Source organism: Camellia sinensis, chromosome 4, assembly GCF_055761805.1.
Source record: "Camellia sinensis isolate YWXY chromosome 4, ASM5576180v1, whole genome shotgun sequence".
In the NCBI taxonomy this organism is placed as follows: domain Eukaryota; kingdom Viridiplantae; phylum Streptophyta; class Magnoliopsida; order Ericales; family Theaceae; genus Camellia; species Camellia sinensis.
The window spans coordinates 187,920,924-187,945,409 of record NC_138964.1 but is presented as its reverse complement, the minus strand read 5'-3'; the positions used below and the strand labels follow the sequence as shown (position 1 = coordinate 187,945,409).

At 34.4% G+C, this 24,486-nt stretch overlaps 1 protein-coding gene across 2 annotated transcripts; it reads left to right on the top strand.

Moving 5' to 3' along the window:
* Positions 1-13,144: 13,144 nt before the first annotated feature.
* On the top strand, positions 13,145-24,144 carry LOC114263319 (gamma carbonic anhydrase 1, mitochondrial). Of its 2 annotated transcripts, none has more exons than XM_028203819.2 (5): positions 13,145-13,462; positions 17,204-17,347; positions 20,679-20,804; positions 20,905-21,056; positions 23,567-24,144. In XM_028203819.2, the coding sequence occupies exons 1-5, from the start codon at positions 13,348-13,350 to the stop codon at positions 23,843-23,845; spliced, it is 816 nt and encodes a 271-aa protein (XP_028059620.1). In that variant the 5' UTR covers positions 13,145-13,347; the 3' UTR covers positions 23,846-24,144. The 2 variants fall into 2 exon arrangements, with proteins under 2 accessions (XP_028059620.1, XP_082723291.1); XM_082867165.1 differs by lacking the exon at positions 13,145-13,462 and adding an exon at positions 15,125-15,282.
* Positions 24,145-24,486: the final 342 nt, after the last annotated feature.

Genomic DNA, 24,486 nt, shown 5'->3' with positions numbered 1-24,486 from the left:
TCACTGGGCTATCGCTCACGCTCATTCATGTGTTTGTAGGTGAGCCAAGGGAAGTCCAAACCCAGCTCCAGTGAAGTCCGCTAGGAAAAATTCGAGTTTTGAGGAAGTCAGCCTTGCATCTCACTCTTGAGACCTACCCTTGCCTTTTTGCTATGTAATTATGTTTTGTCTTGCCGGCAAGGACTTTATGTATATCTGTAAATAGTCTATCATAGGTTGACTCGTTTTGGTTGATCCTGTCTGTAATAAATTTTGTGAAACTGTACTTTTGATGTGGGTTATTAACGTATCTGAGTATGGTTTGTTTGATGTGCATATAAGCACGGCTCAATGGACAAAGTTTTTATTTATTGCTTCCGTTTGGCCCCTTTACTCTGACAGGTTATGTCTGTTTTGGTCTGAGGCCGTAGGTAATCTCAGGATTACTGGCCGGTTATGTCCTTAACCCATAGGGGTGGGTTCGGGTCATGACAGGAAAGACATTCATTCATAACCTCTTTACACATATGTTATTCACTGGGCTTTAGCTTACTGTATATATATATATATATATATATATGTAGGTGTCCAGGCACCGGATCGGAACTAAGACTGTCGGGTTAAACTCCCTTTTTGTCAAGCCAACCAACGTGCCTCACTGCGAGGTTCCAAGTGTGTCCAAGCCAAGGCTGCTTCAGGGTGTTTTAGATTCCCCCTTTCTGTCTCTGTTTTGTATAGACTGTATAGACTTGTACTGTACTGTTATGGTAGTGATTTGGTCCCTAACCTGAATGCCTGTATATGTTGTATGTACATACTGCTTTTGTTCTGAACGTGAATATGTTATGAAAAGTCTTTTTGCATACAGACTGTCACAACTCATTGGACATCTTTCATTTACTGTTTTGGCTTCCGCCAGCCCCTGTACTCTGTATTACTGTTATTACTGTTAAGCAGGCCTTCGGTAATCACGGATTACTGGCCGGTTACGGTGCTAAACCCATAGGGGCGGGTTTGGGTCGTGACACTCGCTCGAGCGTGAGATTCATGTATCCAGAAGTTCATATGTTTTGTAGCACACTCAAGCGACAGAAGTCATGCTCGAGCGAGGGTCTGAGTCTCACGCTCGAGCGAGTATCGAGCGTCCATCGAGCTTGAAAAACAAGCAACCAGTACTTTTTCCAAAGTTTACAGTCCGCCCGAGTGAGGGAGGTCACGCTCGAGCGAACCTTCACTTCTTGTATGTCCGCTTGAACGTAGATCCTGTTTTCAGCAAGTTTTGAAAAATGTTTTCAAATGCATTTTTGCATCCTCATTTCATCTTAGGTATTCCTAGGCCATATTTAAGACACTATAATGAGGATAAAGGCTAGAAACACACGTAGGACAAGAACATGTGTTATGTGCAATTCGAACATGTGTTTCAATGTATGTCACTGTCATGTTATGTAGGTCACGCGCCTTAGGATAAGTGAGTTGCCTACTCTACTTGTTTACTTGGAGCCATCTGTTAACTGTGAATAATAACTCTGTAAAGTTATGTTTAATTACAAGTATTTTCTTACTGATATGATACGATCTGTTTTCTGAAATGCCATTTTATGAATTATGAATGAATGTCCATTTTTCTGAAATGAATTTGTGGCATCCTTAGTTCACGTGGCCCTCGCTCGGGGGTAACAATACCGTGGCCAATATGCACGTGGCCCTCGCCCAGGGGTAACAATACTGTGACTTATATTCACGTGGCCCTTGCTCGGGGGTAATAATACCGAGGCCTATGTTCACGTGGACTTCTCCTGGAGGTAACAATACCATGGCTACTTGCGTAAGATATGGACCTTTATGGTCGTCGGTACCGACTATACATGTGGGTCTCAGGACCAAGTTGATATGATAGCTAAGGGGTGTACCACGTATGATTTTATGCAAAATCTAAATATGAATATCTATCTGAATCTACTTCTGATTTGAAATCTGAATATGCATAAGATTCTATTTTCGATAAGAATATGTTTCTGATATAAACTCTTATTTCTAACTCTATACTGGACATCATTCATTAAAACCCTTTACCTAGTTATTATTCACTAGGCTTTATCTCACTGTATTATTTGTATGTATGTAGGTGAGTAGGCACGTGACCGGGCCTGAGATGTTGCCTGGCGAGTTTTGGTGTCAGCCAGCCATCACGCCTCCCGTGGAGGTTCCTTTTTGAGATCTACCCAAGTTTTTGTGTCCTTGGGACGTTTGTACCTTCTAAATGTTTATGTCTGGTCTGAACACGTTTGAAATCTTGTGTAAGTGGCTTGGGTGTTGTAAGACTACTATATTGACGACGCCACATCTGTATGTGTGTATATATGTTTATGAAAAGTTTAAATTTCCTGTCCCATGTACGTCTGCACAGCTCTATGTACTACGTAGGTTTGTATATTTGCTTCTGCAGCCCCTGTTATATATATATTATAATCTTCAGAGGCCTTTAGTAATCCAAGGATTACTGGCCGGTTACGATGCTAAATCCATAGGTGCGAGTTTGGGTCGTGACAGTAGTATACAGAAGAAATCACTTTTTTAGAATAAAACAATACAGTCCTTAAAAGAGGTTTCCATATTTTGGAAAATATAGACTGTTTGTTCGAAGTAAAATTAGTTGATTTGAAATTACTTGATTGTATTAGCCAAATGTTGGGGAATTAGATATGATCAAATCAAGTTTCGAAGGGCAAAATTAGTAAATTCGAAGCTCTGATTCTAAAAGGAAACTGGCAAAAGTTGTCAATTACACTCCATATGTTGGAAAAGTTCAAATTGGGTTTCGTGTATTTCATTGGGTATGATCGAATCGAGATTCGAATGATGAAATTGTTGATTTCGAAGCCCTAAGTTTGTTTGTCTTTGACAAATAGGGTAAAATCAGACCATGCCAAATAAAGAGAAAACATCTTAGCTTTATTAAGACAAAAGCAATTACATTAGAAGCCTTCTTTGGCTACATATTCAAGTTCATAAAAATAAGGAATAGAATAAATGACAAGGTCATGGAACTTGTTCCAACTATGGTCAATGAACTTCTGTTCCTTTTTTATTCTATCTTCTATCTTCTCCAGGCTAGGCTGTTGAAGTTGATATGCTCTTACTTGATAAAAAAGTTTTTCGGCCTTTATTTCAGACTCTGTTTCTTTCAACCCTTGTTCTATCTTATCCATGTCCAAGTCATCCCAGTATGCAGAGTCTTTATTCTTGAAATCATTATATTCATCGATGAGGTTCTCTACTTCATACCGGGTATCAACTCAACGGGCTGAGATTTGGTCCAAAGATCGAATGGTGGCCACAGAAATGTAATGCCAATGAAGAAGCATTGGAAGTTGGTTTAAAAACATCTGGAGCTCTGCTTGGGCAATAGGGTTGAAGACATGACCCCGGGTCATAACATCACACACCATCGAAAGTTCTTGAGAGGAACATCGTCCTTGAGAACATTGAAGGGCAAGTGAGAAAATGCCGCAAGCAGAAGTTGGGCTTGCTGTCGCTGATATTTAGTAGGAGGAAATGGAGGGTGATAAGAGGGGAGAAATCGGTCCTCAAAGAGAGTATGTCTCATTTCCTCCATCCAGTGAGGGTTTTGCGGAAGAGGAGGTGCAGGAGCTTCCATCTCAAAAGAATGAGGAAATTGGGGGTTGTTGACGATATCAGTCCAGTCAGAAGAGTAAAGTTTTGCCTTCTGGGCTAAGAATGACGAACTATACCCTTGAGCCTCTTCTGAACGACGAGTGGCTTGTACTATTTTCGTAGGCATGAAAGATGTGTACCATGCTACAGGTAAGTTGTCTTCCAAGCCTCGTCGGCGGTCAATGGATACATATAGGTAAACCATCGAACTCTGAACAAAGGGAGAGAAAGTTAGAGGATCAACAAATTCGACAAAATGATGATTGATTCGCTCTCTTAACTTAGACTCCTCAGGTTCTGGCCAGCTTCTCCAACCAGAAGCCCCAGAAGAAGAATAAGAAACTACAGCCTCATCCCACGCAGAAGGTTTTGGGTCAGAGGAAGAGCTTTCAATATCCATGTTTGCAAAATCTTGGATTAGAGAATTGTGGACAATAGGTTCGTAATCCAAAGGTTGATAGTTTGCAAAAGCTTCCATGACTTGAATATAGCAAGGTGGGTAAAGGTAGCTAATCAATGCATAAAGGTTCTTTCGAGGACGAACAACATTATCAAACAACTCTTCATATGCTTGATCGAGGTAAGAAAAGGTTTGCTTGGCCATGAAAGATATACCAGTCTTTTCGAATACTGAGATAGTGGGAATGTTCAAAGGATATAAGAGAATTTAATGCAAATGTTTCATTGATGAATGACGGTTGCATTTCTAAAAAATATAAAGCTCATGCACGTTCTAAGACGTGGATAAAATACCTTGATCCACTAATATCACCAAGTATTGGGTATATTAGTGCGGGGGGTAATATTGGCTACATATTTTGTATAGGCCAATCACAGTTCAACACGTGGCAGGAGGAGGGCAATACGGGAAGACAATTCAAATCTTCAATCATAATCACACACGTGGCAGTTAGTATTGGTTATTGTGGATCTGCATAGCACTGGAACAACAAAGAGATGCAAGATGACGTGGCTTTAACAGTTACTCGTATATTTGAATTCAAAATTATGAGGGAAACCTAACTGCAGACATGGCGTAGTGGAGCTAACTGTGAAGAAACATGATCAGCGATCATGAAGGAATGATTCGACGGTTAGAAACTCATTTCGATGGTTATCATTGAGAAGTATAAATAGTAGAGAAGGCCCCAGAAAAAAGCCCCATACTCAGATCCAAAAAATCAGTTTTATGTACTTTATTTTCCTTCTAGTTTTTACATTTCTTGTTCTTTACATTTTTGTACTTCAAATTCCTGTACTGCACTTCGTTCATAGGATTAGTTTCAAGTAGCTTGTTGCTGTAAATTTCTACGAGACTGAATTGAATTATTGTAAGTCTTTCATTTTTATTTAATGAAATGCTATAATTGTTCTTCATTTAATCGTTATTTGCTTAATTCTCCAAAACAAAGCCACCAGTAAAAGTCCTCTTCATTGAGGCTGAAAGAACTAAAACACAATCGTCTGATAATTGATTGGCAATTAATCTTTTGAAGGACTGATTGATCCTTGCTGGCACGCTTAAAATTACAATAATAACCTTCGAAAGCCAAAAAGCCGAACAATGCCTGAGTATATGAGAATTTTTTTAAAAATCCTGATATTAAAATATTATAAGATAAATAATATACAATACATTCATAGTAGTTGGATTCTCTCAACATTTTCATAAAAAAAATTTGGCATAGAGATTTTGCTTCGATACAGAGAAATTTCAAAAAAAAATTTGATTCATAGATAAATTTCATCGATGGACCTTAGTTAATAAAAATATATATTGGACCTCTCATGCTTCCTAAAATTGAAGAGGAATATTTCACTAATTTTTCCTTGAGTATGTACGCTGAGATTCTTTAGTAAGTCTAACAAATACAAAATATAAAGGAGAAATTGCAAATCAATGGTTTTTTCATAAAAAAATGGTAAATTATGAAAAAATTATAACTTTAATTATTAAAGTTGATAAAATTTGCCACTAATTTGTATTTTTTTTTAGGGCAAATTACATATACACCCCTCCAGGTTTGGTTAAATTACAGATACCCCCCTGAGGTTTCAGAAATTACATCCCGCCCCCTGAGGTTTGTATTTTCATAACAATTTACCCCCTGAGGTTTATATTTCATAACAAATTACCCCCTAATTTCTTATGCAAATATAGCATTCAGGGGGGAATTCGTAATTTCTCAAACCTCAGGGGGGGTATCTGTAATTTTGTCAAACCTGGAGGGATGTATATGTAATTTGCCCTTTTTTTTAATATACATTGAAGTGTAATTTTTCCAAATATAATTAGGCACAATAATGTGTGTAATTTTTCATTTTGTACAATTATTTATTTATTTTTTTTATCTTGATAAGAAAATTGGGAGACGATGGGATTTGATTTTCTAGTGTCGATTGTATTAATTAAATAATTTATATATAATGTCAAAATATTCATATGTATATATATCATTTTAATTCTTTAATTCTTATTACTTATCAATTTTTATCTCTCATATAATATATCCCATAAACTTTGTCTTACTTGTCTGGTTGTTCTCAATTACAATATTTTTAGAAAATAAAAGAGAAAAATGACAGGACAAAAAATAAACAAACGAATAATATATTGGATTGTGTTTTCATTTTCATTTATTGTGTATTTAGAATAAATCATAATGCAAAGTCTTAAAATTCTATTGTTTTATTTTTACACAAAATAACATGTTAGTGTTTCTTAAAAAAATAATTATTTTAAAAATATTTTGTCAAAAATAATCTTTAAAACCATTTAGTAAATAATATTTTTTATTTTTCAAAAAAATAAAAATAAAAACACAACCAATGAAATCATAAAACCCTCTTCTTTTATTTTTGGGATCCCAATAAGTAAACTTATTGCCTAATAAGTCTTGTGATTGTTAGTTATGTTTTATAAAAAAAAACCTTAATACACTTATTATTGATAAATTTATCACTATAAATTTATTCATAAAAATAAGAGAGATAGATAAATGGATTAATTACCAAAAAGTCATGTCTACATATTTGGTGGTAGCTTAGGTCCTGTCAAAAAGTTTTTGAACCAATAAGTCTCATTTATAGGTAAAAAGATGTTTTGCCCTTTAATCCCAAAACTGAGAATGTTCTCAATTTTTTTTCATAATAAAAATTGAGAATATTATAAACTGATAATGTTCTTAATTTCAAAACAAAGAATGATTTCAGTTTATAATTATCAAAACTACGAAATTTCTCAAATTTTTTTCTAGTATTAACTGAGAATATTATTAGTTTTGAGAAATTTCTCAAATTTTTTCATGATTAAAATTTAGAATATTATCAATCTATTCCCTCTCTTACATTTACCTTCTCCACTGCTCCAATGGTTGGAGATGCACAGGTATAGGGAATAGGATAGGGAAATTTGGGAACAGAGATGAAAAGTAATTCTAGGGACCAAAGGGAAAACAGTAAAGCAACACACCACCCTTACCCTCATTCTACACACATGTTGAGTAGACCCACTGCTACGGTTTCAAGGTTGTTAAAAATTGTAAACCCACCTGTTTACGGTTGCAAACACACATTAAAGACCAAGTGAAGACCACATTCCTCCATTGAAGACCTCCATTCTATCGAAGACCCCATCGCCACCGCCCTCAAACACAACAGAAATCTATACACGTGGAAGTACAAAATCGTACAGAAACTAACTGCCAGCGAAGATCTCACCGAACGAGAAGCTTGTGCTCTGGCCAATGACGATATGAAGTTCTGGTGACTCAGCTTCACGTCTTTGGATTTGTCAGTAGTTCCCGAAGAGTAGAGAATCGTTGCTGTATCGGATTAAGAAACGCTAATTTGGTTAAATTTTCGAGTTCAATTCGTCATCACGGACTCGAACTCCGGCAAATCGAGAATAATCGTATGGTGGAGAAGTAAGGAGAGACTGTGAGCGATGTCGGAGGTAGCGAAGGCGATAACCGACTTGAAGAGCTTGATTTGGCGAGAAATTTCGGATTTCGAGCTAGTTCAATTAGAAGTAAAGACGGTAATGCCGAGAGAGAACAAAGAGAGGTAGAGAATCGGGATTTGAACTGAGTTTGTGGAGAGAATGAAGGCGACCGAACAAGCGAGAACAGTACTCGACCAAGTCGAGAATAAAGACAACAATAAATTGGTTTATTAAAAATTAATGGGACTTGAAGGAGTAAATAATTTTATCTAGGACTTAATGGATTATAAGTTCACAAAATGGGACTTGTATGTAAATGCCGTTTGATAAATTTATCAAAAGAAGTTAATGGGTAATAAGTTCTAAAAATAGGACCTCTTGTTGATTTACCCTAATAATTATTAGTTTTTGAATAATACTATATGTACCAATTGGTATACAAATTAGTGTACTAACAAATATGGTATAATTTTAGAGGTTTTGGGTCTTTATAACTTATATAATGGGTAGGGTCATAATTTTGAAGTGATAATATCATAACATATGTTGGTATATAAATTGGTGCGTGTAGCACCACCGTTAGTTTTTACCATCCATGCAAGAAAAATAAATAAATAACAATAATGATAATAAGAGTGATTATACTTACACCACTACTTTACCTCTTCACACCTGCCATCTTCTTACACCATTGAAAAAAGTGTGATCCTCATTACACCTATTATATTACAAAAATTAACCCTAAAGTAATGACTCTTCGAAACCCTTTCATCTCTTTACGCTAATAATTTTTTGAGGGAAAATAAGATAATAGAGAAAGACGCAATAAGGGGAAAGAGAAAGACGCGAGGAAGACAGTGAGTGGAGCGCACAACGAAGTGCCTGTTCAGTCACACAGTGCTAAACAATTTACATTCCTCCAGTGTTATGTTGCTGGAAAAAATAGATTTCTCCAGCGTTTTGTTACTATACATTTACAAAGCCATTTTCTTTCAAATAATGATTTTTAAATTTGTGTTGGGCCTGTTCGGCAATACGCTAATAAATTTGAATTAATCCAGTGTCATATTACTAGACAAACTTTTTTCCCCAAGCAATATGTTGCCGTTCAATTGGATAATAACAAGAAATTAATTTGGAACACTTGTGTAGTACCTGTTCGATGATACATTGCTATACAAATTAAATTACTCTAGTGTTATGTTGCTGAATTATAATAGATTTGTTTAGCCACCTGTTACTGTACATTGAAAAATTTACTTTTTCCTTCAAGCATCCATAAATCAAACACGCATCCATAAAATCATATATAAAAAGTATCCATAAGAATATTCATAAAAACATCAAGTGTACGAAACATCTATAAAATCTGTCATTATTTGCTTCTATCAATCAAACATGTTATCGCAATTCGTTTATATTGATAGTTTCGGTAGTTACTACATCAGGGTTGACAAGCGTACAAAATTGATGAATACGGGTAATATATGCTTTCTCCCATCCACTAGCACACGGGTGATGAAAATGAATCAAATTATTTGCTATCGGAGGTACTAGATGACCAGGTTGCAGATAAACTTATAACAAAGACATCAATAAGTCGAATTACAAAATAAGACATGGTAATGATCTAAGTAGGCTCGGTAGGTTATACTTGCACGAAATGGTTTCCATTTATAAATCTTATGCAGATATCTCTTCGATCAGGTGTTGCAATCGATATTGATCTAAGTGGTAGAAACGTCAAGCACTGTTGTATGGATAAATGATAAAGAACGACTTGGTAGTATGATGTTATCAAATGGCCTATGTCGGGCATAGTCATCTAATAATTCAATCCAGGGCTAGATTCGAAGTAGGATAATATAGAGGTAAAGTCATCAACCCTTTCTTGTGAACCAAATAGTTGCACCTAGTGCACTACATTCGAATGCAGCTCAAGTGTAAGTTTTAGTTTTTTGTCATTACCTCCCGCATCTGATATCTTTATAATAATGACAAATCCAATCTTCTTCTCAATGTCAAAAGTAATTTAATTAATGCTTGACGACTACTAAAAATTAAAAGATAATAAACACATTTATACGTCAAATTATTAACAAATTCAATACAAATTAAAAATAAAATAAAAAATCGTATTCATAAAAAATTACACAAATCTCATCTGTAATGAATTCATGACTGAAATCCACTAATAATGCAATACTTGCATTGTTGAGTAGAAGTGTAATATTTCCAAGCAAAAATATATGTATATATATATATATATATATATATAACTGAAAATACACGGTAATGAGTAGTCAAACAAATTAAAAAAATTTCGGTCTTGGGTTATTGGAAACGTATCTTTTATTCGCTAGTTGGTTACTAGACATATATTTGTTGTTCAAAAATGTGATGCCAATCTATTTTATTTTATTCGATTTTGAAATACTGAACAAAATTCGAAGAACAATTTAGAAGAATGAAACAAAAACCTACTAAACAAATAAAAAAATTCACAATTTCACTTTTTTTATGGTTCTTCACGACTGTTTCGTCATTAATTGCTTTCTTCTATGATCAAAACACTATGATTCTCATTATTTGAAAGGAGATGCGTAAGAGAGAAGAAAAATTGAGAAAGAAATAAGAAGAGTAGGGATTAAAGAGTAAGGGGTGTAATGAGATAATAAAATATATTTAATTTTAGTATTTTATCTTTAAAGGTAATTTAACACATGAGTAAAATTGAAAAAAGAAAAAAAAAATCTCGTATGAAATGTGTAAAGAGGTAAAGTAATGGTGTAAGTAGAATCACTCTAATAATAAGAGTGATGCTTCACTTTGTTTGGTTTCTATTTTCAGAAAATTATATTTTTTTATTTTTCGTATTTTTTTTGTTTTTACTGATTTTTAAAAATATTTTAAGCAAATTTTAAAAAAAATTTAGACACACCTAACATAAAATACACTTAAAAAATATAATATTTGTGAAAAAAAATCTTTAAAAAATTCACTAAATATTCACTAAAAAAAACACAAAACACAAAAAACTTAATTTTTAGAAAACTGGATTTAAAAAACTAAAACCAAACACACTGAATTAGCACCCCATCAATTATTTTGGACCCCCATTTTTTTATTTTTTTATATTATAATTATAACCTCAAATGAAATTACTAAAAAGGATATCAATAATTTGGGGACACTCCATCTCGCAATTAAGCCCACACATCCATTACATCATGAGATAGGGTTTATGAGACCATCCACTTCTATTACCACTCATCCATTTTCCCAAATCCTACTTTTAAAACTTTGAAAACCTTTTGACGGTAATATTCTGGCGGTAACGGTGGCAACTATTTGGCTAGCTATACTTCTCCGACAATGACAATAAAAGCTCAGAGGAGATTCATAGCTTTGATAATGTTCTTAACTCATAGGGGATCGACCTTGTAAGGATAAATTTCTTGAAAAAAATAGCAATAATAATAAAAACTGTTTGTTATTTTTTCGGGACTGAACTCCTGAATATAAGACCAAAATTCGAGAACAAAGGCTTGAACATTGTTCATTTGTTTGGAAACAGGTAACCGAACATTTCTTATTTGTTTTGGAACAAATAATTGAAACTTGTAGAGATCGCAGAACCCACAAAAAAGGAATTATGAATCAATAATAAAAGACCCTACACTTATTTTCTCAGGTTATGAACAAGTATGTGGAGATGAAATTGTAATCACTTTAATGGGTTTTGTTAGGGTTTTTTGAAGATATGCTTTTTGGGGTGAGGGGGTATGCATTCAATTAAATGGGTGATATATTTTCACAATAGTTTTGGTATTATTTGGGGGAGAAAAGAAATTTTAAGGGTTTTAGAATTTTTAAGAGAAGGCCCAAAGAAATGGGAATCCTAAATAATTGATGGGGTGCTAATAGTAGCACTGAATAATAAGGGAAATTTGGCCAAAACCCTCCCATTGGATCCTAATTTGGTGAAAATGACAGCCCAATTTATTTTGGTTCATAAACTCCCTAAAGAGAGAACACATAATTGAGTAAGGACAAAGTAAAATATATATATATTTTTTTGGATAATATTATCAGAGTAGCATGTTATAGTGAACCAGAGTAACATGTTATTGTCAAACAGAGTAATATGTTACTGTGAGATAGAGCAATATGTTACTATTACTGCTTACATCAATTTCGACTGTAATAATTTTTTTTTTAAAGAATTTCATAGTCAACATTGATCTTATTTGATAGATTTTGATAAGAAAATTTTAAAAATACTAATTTTGTTAAAAACCGACATCTATATGAAAAGTTATATTATTTTAAAGTTTAATATTTTGATAATAATGGTATGCATTGGACTTTTTAAGAAATTTTTGTTTGTGCTTGTCTTTAATGCATTAAGGCTGTGTTTGGTTTGCCTTTGGAATCATGATTCCAAAGGCAAAATTTTCAAATCACTTTTCAAAATTCATAACCAACCACACAACTCAAAACTCAATTTAAAAATTAATTTTAAAGCTTATAACCAAACACACAACTCAAAAAAGCTCAATATCAAAAACTTTTTTCAAAACTCTATTTTAAAAGAAAAAATTCAAAAAAATATTTTTTTTATTTTGTTTTTTAAAATTACTTTTAGAATTGTGATTTGAGTATGGAGTCGAGTTTTGAGTTATCAGTTTTGAAAAGAGAAAATTTGTTTGGTTATGAGTTTTGAAAATAGTTTTAAATTGTATTTTGAGTTATATTTTGAAATTTTTTGGATTTATTTTTTTTAATATTTAAATATTTGAAAATTTTCTTAATTTTATTTTTTAGGATAAATATTTTATATTTTAAATATTTATTTATTTATTTTAATGTGCACTATATTTCATACATTTATTTGTTGTATTTTTTTAATATTCAAAATTTTTTAAAATTTATTATTATTTATTTTAAATATTATTTATTTTAATTTTATTTTATAAATATATTAAAATTTTTTTTTTGTTATGTGTTGGTTATAATTTGAGTGTAGAGTTTTGAACGTGATGTGGCGTTTTGAGTTATGTATTTGGTTATAAGTTTTGTAAATAATTTTTGAATTGAGTTTTGAATTATGTATTTGGTTACGATTTGAGTTGAAGTTATGTTTTGAGTTTCAAATATTAAAATATTTACAAAAAAATACAATGTTTAAAATAAAAATTATATTTTTAAAATAAAAAAATGTAATTTTCTTAAATATTTTTTAATATTTGAAAAAAATAAATCTAAAAAATTTAAAATACAACTCAAAATTTAAAAACTCAAAATTCTTTTCAAAATTTAAAATTTAAAAATTATTTTCAAAACTCAGCTTAAAATACTTTTCAAAACTTTTTTTAAAACTCATAATTTTTTTTAACATTTAATTTACAATTTAATGATTAAATCATAACTCTAAAAAGAGAATCATAATTTCAAAATCAAATGTAACCTAAAGTTTTATTAGGAAGGGTTTTTGACAAAATTCCCGGATAATAATAAGAGGAAAGATGAAAATTACTCATTAGCCCCTCTCTATTCACCAACACTTGGCCAGTTCTTTGTGGTGACCGCACTCACTTGGGTTGGGAGTCTCTTTTCTGCTCTGCCCTCTCAAATGCTTTGCCTTCACTGCTGAAAACAGCCATCAACTTGTCTCTCTATTCCTTCATATTTTCAATTTTTTTTTTTTATTCTGAAAAACTTGCAGAGTTGAAAGAAAGAAGGAGATGGGAACGTTGGGAAGAGCAATCTACACCGTCGGATTCTGGATCCGCGAAACCGGCCAAGCCATCGATCGCCTCGGCTGCCGCCTCCAAGGCACCTACCACTTCCAAGAACAGCGTACGATTCGATCTTCCCATCATCAAATCTTTTAAGCTCCTCAAAACCCTAATTTCTGTTCTCGCAAATCGTCGTTTGATTTGTGTTTCACATTCTGGAGACATTTTAGGGTTGAGTAATTGAATTTGACTCTCACACACATACAAATTAGAGTCATTGAGCTAATGGTTGTGTATATATATATACACACAAGCACGTGTAAATGTATAAATATATTACCTTTGAAATGGCCTTTGATAGAATCTGTTTCTGTTGTGCTCCATTTTGGCAAATCATGGCTCTTATGTACACGTGTAAATGTACCTATTGATCGTTATATGTAGTTGTACATTGTACTTGTTATGTTGCTAAAATTAGGCATTTGTGATTTTCTTACTATTAGACCATGGTTTAAAAAATGGGCACTGATGGCACTGTTGTGTAACTGTTTTAGTGGTTACTGCTACCTGTTACATACGCAATAGCGGTGGGACTGAAATTCACAACTGTAATGTCCGCCACCTTTGACATAAAGGTTGTAACGTCCGTAACAGTGCTGTTGTAGTGCCATTACATCCATTAGGACAACAATGCTTATGTTTTCAATCGATTTTGTATATAAGAATTTTTTCTAATTTTTCTTTTTCAAGCTGTTAAAATCATAGAAAAGACATACAGAACTTATGTGAAAATCCTAGATCTGCATGTTTTGATTGTCTAATTTTCAAGTTCTGGAAGATTTGAGTTGGTATGAAGTTTAGATGAGCTTAGTTATCTCGTCACTTCTTTTCAATCATTCATTATTTTTTGTTTTTTAATCAACAAGCTTTCATATTTTTTCCCTTGATTCTATTTGGTTATGGGTTAAATTTGTTACACAAAGCTTGGATATAATCTTATATTAGTTTTATGTTGTCATTTTGTATTATGAACTTATGTTTATGAGACTGTCATTTTAATTTTACATAGCCTTGATAGATATACTTTTTTTTTTGTCATAACAAGGGGGAATCCATAGCAAAATTGTTAAAGTAAAAAAAATTAAGTATATCCAAAAAAATGAAAAAATCTCCATAGCAACTTATGATTAGTGTACATGTATTGGGTCCTTTTTAAAAACTAACAAAATTCACCAAAAATTAATTTGAGACCCACTGAATGTGATTCTAAAATAAAAAAACGTGTATATTGGTAAGTTTTCCCAAATTTGTGCGAAGAACTCTAGTTGTCGCTATTGTTACGCTATGTTCGTTACACTCCACAACCATGTCAACATTACTGTTATGGTGGCCACTACCGTTACTTCAACCCTTGTATTAGACAAAGCTATCTATTCGTTCATAAAGAGAAGGAATTTGCTCATCACCACCCGTACCACCAAGGCAGTAGGCTTGGACAAATTGAGTGTATGTGTTTATGTGAAGATGAAAAAATGATTTTCATTGAGATTTGACTAATTCCCATTTACAAGAAAAATAAATTTGCCCCGTTATTTATTTTAATCAATGGATTTGGCACATTAATTTGTTATACTGAAATTTTTCATTAATCTTTATTCCTTTTTAAATTTTACCTTAAATTTTCTGGTGCAACCAAAGAGAAAATACTTCTAGATCAGAGTTATGAAAAGATGGGTGAGAGTGAAGATTGTTATGAGTGTGCACATTTTTAATGTGCTGACAGTCTAATAATGCCTTACAGGAAAGAGGCAGACTAGCATATTAGTCAACAATACAATGCCTGTTAGCTTTGTAGTGGATGTGGTATCCCTGACCCTGGCAAGCCAAATTGTTTATGAAGACATGATGTTTATCTTATGATTGTAGTGTCATGTAGTTAAGGTTTGACCTGATCTCAAGCTTTTGATTAATATCTACTCTATACTGTGATGATTTGTTGCATCTAGTTTAAACTCATATCTTTGAAGTTTGTTATAAAAATATATATATATATATATATATTTTTAGAGTCTGTTATAGGTGTTTTTTTTTTTTTTTTAAGTTTATTTATTTAAAGTAATAAGGTTTAGTATTCAGAATTGTGCTTACAAACTGACTGTTTGAAGAAGTTTTTGAGTTGTTAAACCTTGATTAGCTTACTTTATTTTCTTGTAGCTTTGCTTTGTCTAGGCTAGGATTTGCTGAAAAAATTATTTTGGTTTCAAATAAAAATTTGGAGTTTGACTAGTTTAGTGGTTTTGAATATGGGTTCGTTGCGATTTGTTTGTAATGCAGCCCTAGGGTTATGTGAACCTTGGAGAACCTTGTGAGGGATAACAATCAATTAGAAGGCAAAATTCCCTAGCAAGGACAATAGAGAGAGAAGTCAAGTCATGTTAAGAGAAAATCAAGCCCCAGTGAGGGACTTGCAAGACGATAATATTTTCTGGTAGTTTAGCTAATTAACTATTTTTGAGATTCTCTCATAATATTTTTTTTCATTTCATTTCATTTCATTTCATTTCAGACTTTAAGAAAAAGATTAAATGATACAATTTTAGTGTTTTTAGGTTACTTGTTAAACATGATTAATTTTGGAGGATATTTACCTATTTATTGGGTTTTATGAAGCCTATAAAAGTGTTGGAATGGCTTTGGCTCTCTTTCTGTCTCTCCCCTCCTCCTCACTTTTCCTTTATCTTCTTTGTTCCTCTCTTCTCTGCATCCTTGTTTCTCCTCTATTCTTTTCTATGATTATCGATTTCTCTACTCATCTTCTCTATTCTTTTACACTTTCTCTCTATCAGTTCTTTCCATTCTCAATTCTCTTAATCTATCTATTCTACTTTTGTTTTATTTCACTTATTATTATATCTCTTTCTATTCTTCTCTAATTTTTTTCATAAGTATATAACAAGAATGGATAAGCAAATTTGATATGCCCGCCATTTTTTTCAACCAAGGAAACCCTTATGAAGGTAGAGAATAAGGCTGTGAAGAGACTCACATTCTCTTTTATGCAAAAATGGCTTGTAGGTGAACTAATTTACTTGTCTAATTCACTTTTCTTTCTTTCTATTTTTTTGGTCTCTCATTAACTATTGTCACATTAATTAAAGGTTTATGTGCCAAGAAGCATGGATACAAACACTATGTAGAGTGGTTGCCTAACAAATTCTGAAAATTAGGACACATGCATGGTGCAAACACGGTGATAAATAAATATCTATTATGTATGCATGTATAGGAAAATAAAATTTATTCTATCTTTTTACATAGAAAATAATTCTATTTATTATATGAAAATAATAAATAGTACATTTTCTAGGTTTGTACAGTTAGAAAAGAAATGGGGATGGCAAATCTTAATATCTCACTATTGAAAAACTAAAGTAGTCACAAACAATTTGGGAGTTGTAAAAGTTTAGGGTTTCAAATATAGAAAACCTGGAGGAGGGATAAATATGTAAAAACTGATGTGTGTCCCATTGTGGTGAGAATTTGTCTAATTTTAAAAAAATAAACCAATAATAAGACATGATTGGATGCATGTTGGTCTTGTGTTTCTGTGTGTTCGGGGAGTGTTGATATCGGAAACTGTCTGACATGTACAAGAACATGGCATCCTAATATGCTTCTTAGATTCTATTCCTTAGTCATATTAACAGAACCCTTTTCGGAATGATTCCCCATTGTTTGCATGTTATGGAATGTTGTTTTAATTTTCTGTGAATTTCAATTTGCTTAGTTCATATGCACTGAACTTTTTATTTACTAACCTCAGCATCTGCTTATGTATTTTTATTTTAATTCTCTTATTTAGTGTCTAGGCACCGGACTCTCATGAATGTATTTGACAAGGCTCCTGTGGTTGATAAGGAAGCATTTATAGCCCCTAGCGCATCTATTATTGGAGATGTTCAGGTCGGAAGAGGTTCATCTATTTGGTATGGATGTGTTCTGAGAGGTAAGCTACAGCATGAATTAAATCTGTTCTTTTATTTTACTTCATTTAAATTTAAATTTAAATTTTCTGAATGTTTCCAATGAGGTCAGTACAGCTGTTGAATTCCTTCTTCTGTCTTGTGTTTCTCGTTATGATGCACTGAAATATATGGTGTGTGATCTCTAATTTTTTAATCTTGCTGTATTAAGGTTTTTATGCTGGTTGTCTGCTTGGTATCTTTGTGTTGCAAACTATAAGCAAGATGGTTCCTCTAAATTTAGGGCTAAAAGAGGAATTCTATCTTAAGTTTAAGACAGCGCTAAGATCTTAAGAGTCAAGCATTTGAGTTGGGATTTAGATCCATTAATTTTGAACTAAAACTTGGACATGGAACCGAAATGGTTATGTACAGTACAGGGCTATTATAGAAATACGATTTTAAGGAACCTTCATTCTTAGTCAAATAGCTATCCCTGCTGATGGTGAGACAGTCAATGGACATGTTTCAATTTCTGTCAGGCACTTATTGTATTTCTTTAAGTAATTGATTGCTTTCTCTAAATCATGTCCAGAATGAGAATCTTTATTTCTTTGCCTCTAAGCTAATCTCAACAAATTGTACATTTCTCCTTGGGTACAATTTTTTTTTCTTCAAGCATGATCATCTGTGCTTCCAATGGGTTATTCTCTCTCTTATGGATACATGTTTTTTCTGCAACTATGATTTTCTCATTCTTGCTTCCTCATTATTCCTACAGACTGGTAGCTGTAAGGTCCTGCTGCGGTCTAGACTTATAGTAGCATTGAGGTTCTGGAACTGTCTAGCTAAAAGGGCATAAGAGTATGTGTCATCTTGGCCGGGATCCACATGAGAACATGTTTTATTTTAATGCCTGTCATTTGTCCTCCCAGCTTGTATAATATAATCTGGTCCTTTGCTTCGTGAAAATCCTATCTTTTCATATGGGGGGCTCACTGAGGTTCCCACATGTATTGTTTTAGGCCTTGCACTATTCAAGAATAGGAGTTCCCGTCTAGTAACATGGCATCCCAGATTGAGTGGATTTTTTCACTCTTTTTTTGTTCATTCTAGAAGAAAATTTCAAATAGCATTGATGCCAATGCCATGTTATTCAGTGACACAAATTTTTACATGTCATGTTCAAAACCAATTGGCTCCTATTTGGTCAGCAGCTCTGAACCTGAGTAACATGGATAACTTTTTATTTCCAAGGCCATTTAGTGTGATGTAAATAGCATCACTTCTGTGGATTTTCATACCGTTTTAAATCACTCCTTGTTACTTGTGGGGTATTTTGTGTGACCAAATCCTGTGGACTATATTATTGAAGGGGAAATTTGTTTAGGAAATTAAGAAAGAAAACAAACAGAAGATACATTGTGTTGGGTAGTGTGCATGAAGTAGAGATGGTTGTCATTTTACTTTCTCAAGAGATTGGCTGTACTTCGCTTGCTCCTTCCCACATTTGGTATTCTAATGTGAATAACAAATTGAAGTGAATACGAGAATTTTCTATAATTGTAAAGCACCAAGGTTTCCATTTCAAATACATAGAATGAATTTTGGGTCTAAATATGTAATGGGAACTTGCTGAAGTATAGAAGAAATCTGCTTGTTTTGGATGCTGGTCAGAGACAAGATTGATGCTAATTAACCATCCATTATGTCAATTATAAGACCTCTAATAAATTGAAGTGAATAAGAGAATTTTCTATAATTGTAAAGTACCAAGGTTTCCATTTCAAACATGTAGAATGAATTTTGGGTCTAAATATGTAATGGGAATTTTGGATACTGGTCAGAGACAAGATTGATGCTAATAAACCATCCATTATGCCGATTATAAGACCTCCAAATGGTGATATATCTGCCATGGGGGAGCATTGAAGTTGGAAGAGGACTTGTAATTTGATTTGGCAAGAAGCCTGGAGCTACAAATAAGAGGATAGAGTTGGTTATGAAGTGATTCCAAATGGTTCTGCACCACTTCAATGGCAGAAGAATGATTAGTAGATCCAATATCATAAGACATTCTTCTGACTTTAATCAAAGATATGACAAAGATGAAATTATGGCAATTTTTGTGTGTGGATATTGTTGAGGATATGAATAAATGAAGTTACACCCTCTTAAGTAGCTTAAGCTTATAGATGAGGTTATTGGTAACAATTTAACTTGGTATCAGAGTAGGCCAAAATTATTTGTTTGAACCTCATCTCCTACACGATAATTATACTACTCGTCTGCATGTGTTTGGTGTATATGAAGTGGCTTACAACACGTAAGGGGTTTTGTGAAGGGCATAAATGATTAAAAATACACCATCTCTAACGTCTTAAGCTTTTAACAGTTTAACATGAATTAAATATGTATGATGCATGGAGCCACCAAACTTGCTAGTTAATAATTTTACCTAACCTGGGTGGTGTTAAATTGAGATTCTACAAAATTGAACACTAAATTCATATCAAGATAGTGAATTTTTATAATATCCCTGGTGGAGCTAGTGCTTCATTTGGGTTTGAGAGGAGATGGTTTCAAAAGTGGTTACGGTGTTGGATGTTAAAGTAATAACAAGATCATACAAGTGACTTCGTAGTTTTGCAAAAAGGAGGTGGAAGCCGCTCTGGAGCTAGTGGTGATGATGTAGAAAATGGTAGAGGTGGTGAGGTAGCGGTGCTGATTTCTCTCTCTCTCTCTCTCTTCTTGGGGTGGAGGGATGGGTTGTGGTTCGCAGGAAACAATGTGTTGTGGATGTCATAAGAGATGGTAAGGCAGTGGTTGTTGTGATGGAACGGTAGCGTTCGATGGGAGACTGTATCTGTATGCGAGGATTTCCATACTTCATGAACCATTTATTGGATGAATGTGCTTGTGGCTGGGGAATAGAAACAAGGAGGTAGCTTTGGCTCCTATAGTGCTTATATTTTCATCTTGCTTCTTGCCTTTTGCTTTCATTGCTATAGGCTGATGAACTTGGGAGAAGTAAAAAACCAATTGTCATGGGTTTTGACTCTCATGACTTGATGCTGTGGCTGTTATTTGCCCATTTTCCCTTTGGATAATTGTAAAAGTTGGCAGAACTCATTAAATCAGTTATAATTGTCTTGTTCTTTTATTCCCCTTTGCTGAATTCTTATGGGAAATATTTTAATGTACTGATTTCTGTGTTGAAACTTGAAACCAACCAGCTCTTATACATTGTCTATTGGCTCTAGTTTTTTCAGCTGATTTTAGGCTTATATCACCTACTTCCTCTTAAAAGGGAAAAAAGAAAGGGCTTGTAGTGCACATGGGTGTGTTTTATATGCTGTTTGTTCTTGTACGCAGGTGATGTGAACAACATCAGCATTGGATCGGGAACAAATATACAAGATAATTCTCTTGTTCACGTAGCCAAATCTAATTTAGCAGGGAAGGTTTTACCTACTATTATTGGTGACAATGTCACTGTAGGTGAGTGGTAGTTGTCCAAGTTTTAATTGATATAGACTTGATTCTGTTATGGTATTTCACGTTGCATCTTTTGTTACAATTTCTTAGTTGCACTGGACAGGTCATAGTGCTGTCTTACATGGATGTACCGTTGAGAATGAGGCATTTGTTGGTATGGGTGCAACCTTGCTTGATGGGGTATTTGTTGAGAAACATGCCATGGTTGCTGCTGGAGCCCTTGTGAGGCAGAATACAAGGATCCCCTGTGGAGAGGTTTGTAAACATTTCACTGTTGTTGGTTATTCATTTTTTTCCTTTCTTTTCAGGATCCCTTTAAAATTCTAAGGATCTACATGATACTTTCCTTGTTTTTTGCAACTAATCATAGCAATAGTCATGCTTTCAATATTTTGAAAATAGAAATTCGTCATTGGCAATTGGAATAATGCTATGGAAAGGTAGGCCTTCCTCATGAAACTATCTGTTGTGTGGTCAAATAGGACTCTACAATCTATTGAACTCCAGGAATTTTGTGCTTTGGTCTGTGAAAAAAAGGTTAGTATTGGTGAGGTGGTAATAGAAACACCCAAAAAGATGGGTGGAATCATGATTTGGCCTGTGCATGTTCAGTCTTGTGGCTTTGAAGATAGCTTTGACTGCAAATGGAGCTAACCATCTGATGTTTGGCTTTTCTTGTTTTTGTCATCAATGATGGGATTTTGTTGAAAAGAGTCCCCATTGGGGGTATACACTTTTGGGTGCAGACCTCGGTAGATTGTTGTGAGTATAGGCTCAAATATATCTGGATAGCTACTTCTGATCTTATACGTTAGGGTGTGCGTTTGTTGAAGGAATTACCTACCAAATTCCATGTTTGTTTTGGTCAGTCTGCATGCAGGTGTGGAGTTTTGTTAGTATATTCTAGGGTTTAAAAGACCTAAAAGACAATTACCATCTAGCTGGTTGAATCTAGTCATTCTTTATGTTTTTTTGATCAGTTGGTCTGTTTGGACAGATGTGGATTTGAAATCAAGGGATTTGAGGCTGAATTTTATAAAATATAGGAGAGTGAATTTTTTTTTGATAAATAAATTTTATAACCATAGCATCAAAAAGATGCTAAAAGAATATAAAACGAACCCCGCAAAACGGGGACCTGACCAACTAAATCATCAACAAAATCTAAGATAACAAATAAATTTGGATTCACTCTTCTCGACACATAGTTGTACAAAACACCCAAAAACTGAGACTCGAAACATGTAATGGATTGAGCACTTCCTTGAAAAATCCGACGATTTCACTCCAGCCAAGGCAACCACATCAAACACAAAGGAGCTAATGCCCCAAGCCTTCCGCCGCTGCTTCCCAACTCAGAAACCCTCCCAACAACGAAGAATCTTCAGCTGAACCCACACCACTCCAAACAAAGAGAAAACAAGCATCCACAAACGAGAAGCAAACGGACAGTGAATCAACAAATGGTCCACTATTTCCGCATCCGCACAAAACATGCAACACCAATTAACCAATACTATCCACACAGAAAGCTACTTTCGATGGAGCACTAGGGACCCACACAGAACGCCAAGGTTTTCCCCTCCTTCACCACCACACAAGGACAAATAAAAAGACGAGATTGAAAAAACACCTTTAGCCTTGGAACTCCCCAAACCAAAACATCCTCTCTTTCCCGCCTAACCTTAACCCCGTATAAGAAGGCTAACAAATCCACCAACTGCCCAACCTCCCAATCCTGCGTATATTGACGAAGTACAATATCCCAAACCAACCCCTCACCCCTTTCAACCAATTAAGACGCCACTAGCGCATCAGGATCCACCACCAAATGATAGATCAAAGGAAAATACTCTTGAAGGGTAACCTCCCCACACCACTTATCCTTCCAAAACCGCACTCGAGCTCCATCGCCCACCTGAAACTGGACTCTATCCCAGAACTGGACCTTGCCCAGCCAAATCCCCTTCCACAACCCACACCCAAAAGAATCCCCCACCACCCTAGTACGCCATTCTCTCCTCCCCAACCCATACTTGGAAGCCATCACCCTACGCCACAAGTGATCCCATTCCTGAGAAAACCTCCATAGCCACTTCTCCAACAAAGCCAAATTAAACTTACACAGCCTACGCACCCCCAAAACCCCCAGCCGTCTTAGAGCAACAGACTTGCTCCCAATTAATGAGATGATACCGAAACTCCCCACCATCACTTCCTCACATAAAATCACGCTGCAGCTTTTCTAGCCGACGAGCCATTGACATAGGAATGACATACATTGACATAAAATAAGTCGGAATACTACGCAACACACTCTTCACCAAAGTTAGCCTCCCCTCCTTCAATAGGTACTGCCTTTTCCACCCTGCAAGCCGGCGCTGAACCTTTTCCAACACCCCATCCCACACCCCCTTTGCCTTATAAGGAGCCCCCAAAGGCAATCCCAAATAAGGAGAATTATTAGCATGATTTCAAATAACTTTTTTTTTTTTTTAATTATTTCAAATATATCATGATAAAACTATTTAAGTCAATCTTCAAATACATAGGTAAATTATCAAATTGAAATTTGAGCTATTCTCCCTGAATAATTAATGTCAAATCCATGCATTTCAAATCCTTAAATACAAACGGAACCTAAAGTTATTATTCCTTCTCTCTTCTAGGATTTTGAGCTCAACAAGCTTTAATCTCATGTGGACTTGTGCATTTACATGACTGAAGTTGGCCAAATGAATAAATTTGAATTGATTGTCACACAGGTGTGGGGAGGCAATCCAGCCAAGTTTCTAAGGAAGCTGACAGAAGAAGAGATAGCCTTCATCGCCCAATCAGCCACAAATTACACCAACTTAGCACAGGTTCATGCTGCCGAAAATGCAAAGAGCTTTGATGAGATTGAGTTTGAGAAGGTTCTCCGCAAGAAGTTTGCTCGCCGTGACGAGGAGTACGATTCAATGTTGGGCGTTGTTCGGGAAACACCTCCTGAGCTCATCCTTCCTGATAATATCCTACCAGACAAAGGACCAAAGGCTTCCTAAAGTGCTATTTTCAAAAGTTAGGAATCCTTTCGTGGGTTTGATGTTGACAAATATTTTGTTATTATGTACGGAGGTTCATGGAGAATGGATACCTTTCATATCTAATAATTTTTGGAGCTAGGCGAAGTGTTAAATACTTAATCATTGTAGGCATTTCTGGCAGACGGCTCTGTTCATCCTGTTTGGCTAATGAGAAACTCCTGTTTTCTGTTTCTTGTTTCTTGAGGTATGTTTTGTGGTTGTGGATCTTTACATTTAAGATGAAATCAATGAACAATTTTGTCGCTGATTGGAATTCATTGCTCTAGTAAGATTGTATTGGTTGGTTCATTTTCCGCAAAACCCAGTAGCAGCTAAAGCAGGAGAGTGGTTGTTTATGTTTTCTCTCTCCTTTATTTATTATTTATGCATTTCTGAAAGGAATTATGTTGCTTTCGGCTGGTGGGAGGAAAAAAAATTCAAAACTCTGCTAGTTGCATCATGGTCTGCTTTATATGAAATTGATGAATGGTGCAGGACAATGCTATTGATTATTTTAAGTTAAGAATCCTCTAAAGCTTGAATTGTCAAGTAAATTTTGATCCAAAGTGACCTCCATAAACAGAAATAATTAATGAAACATGAATGATCAAGTAGATCTT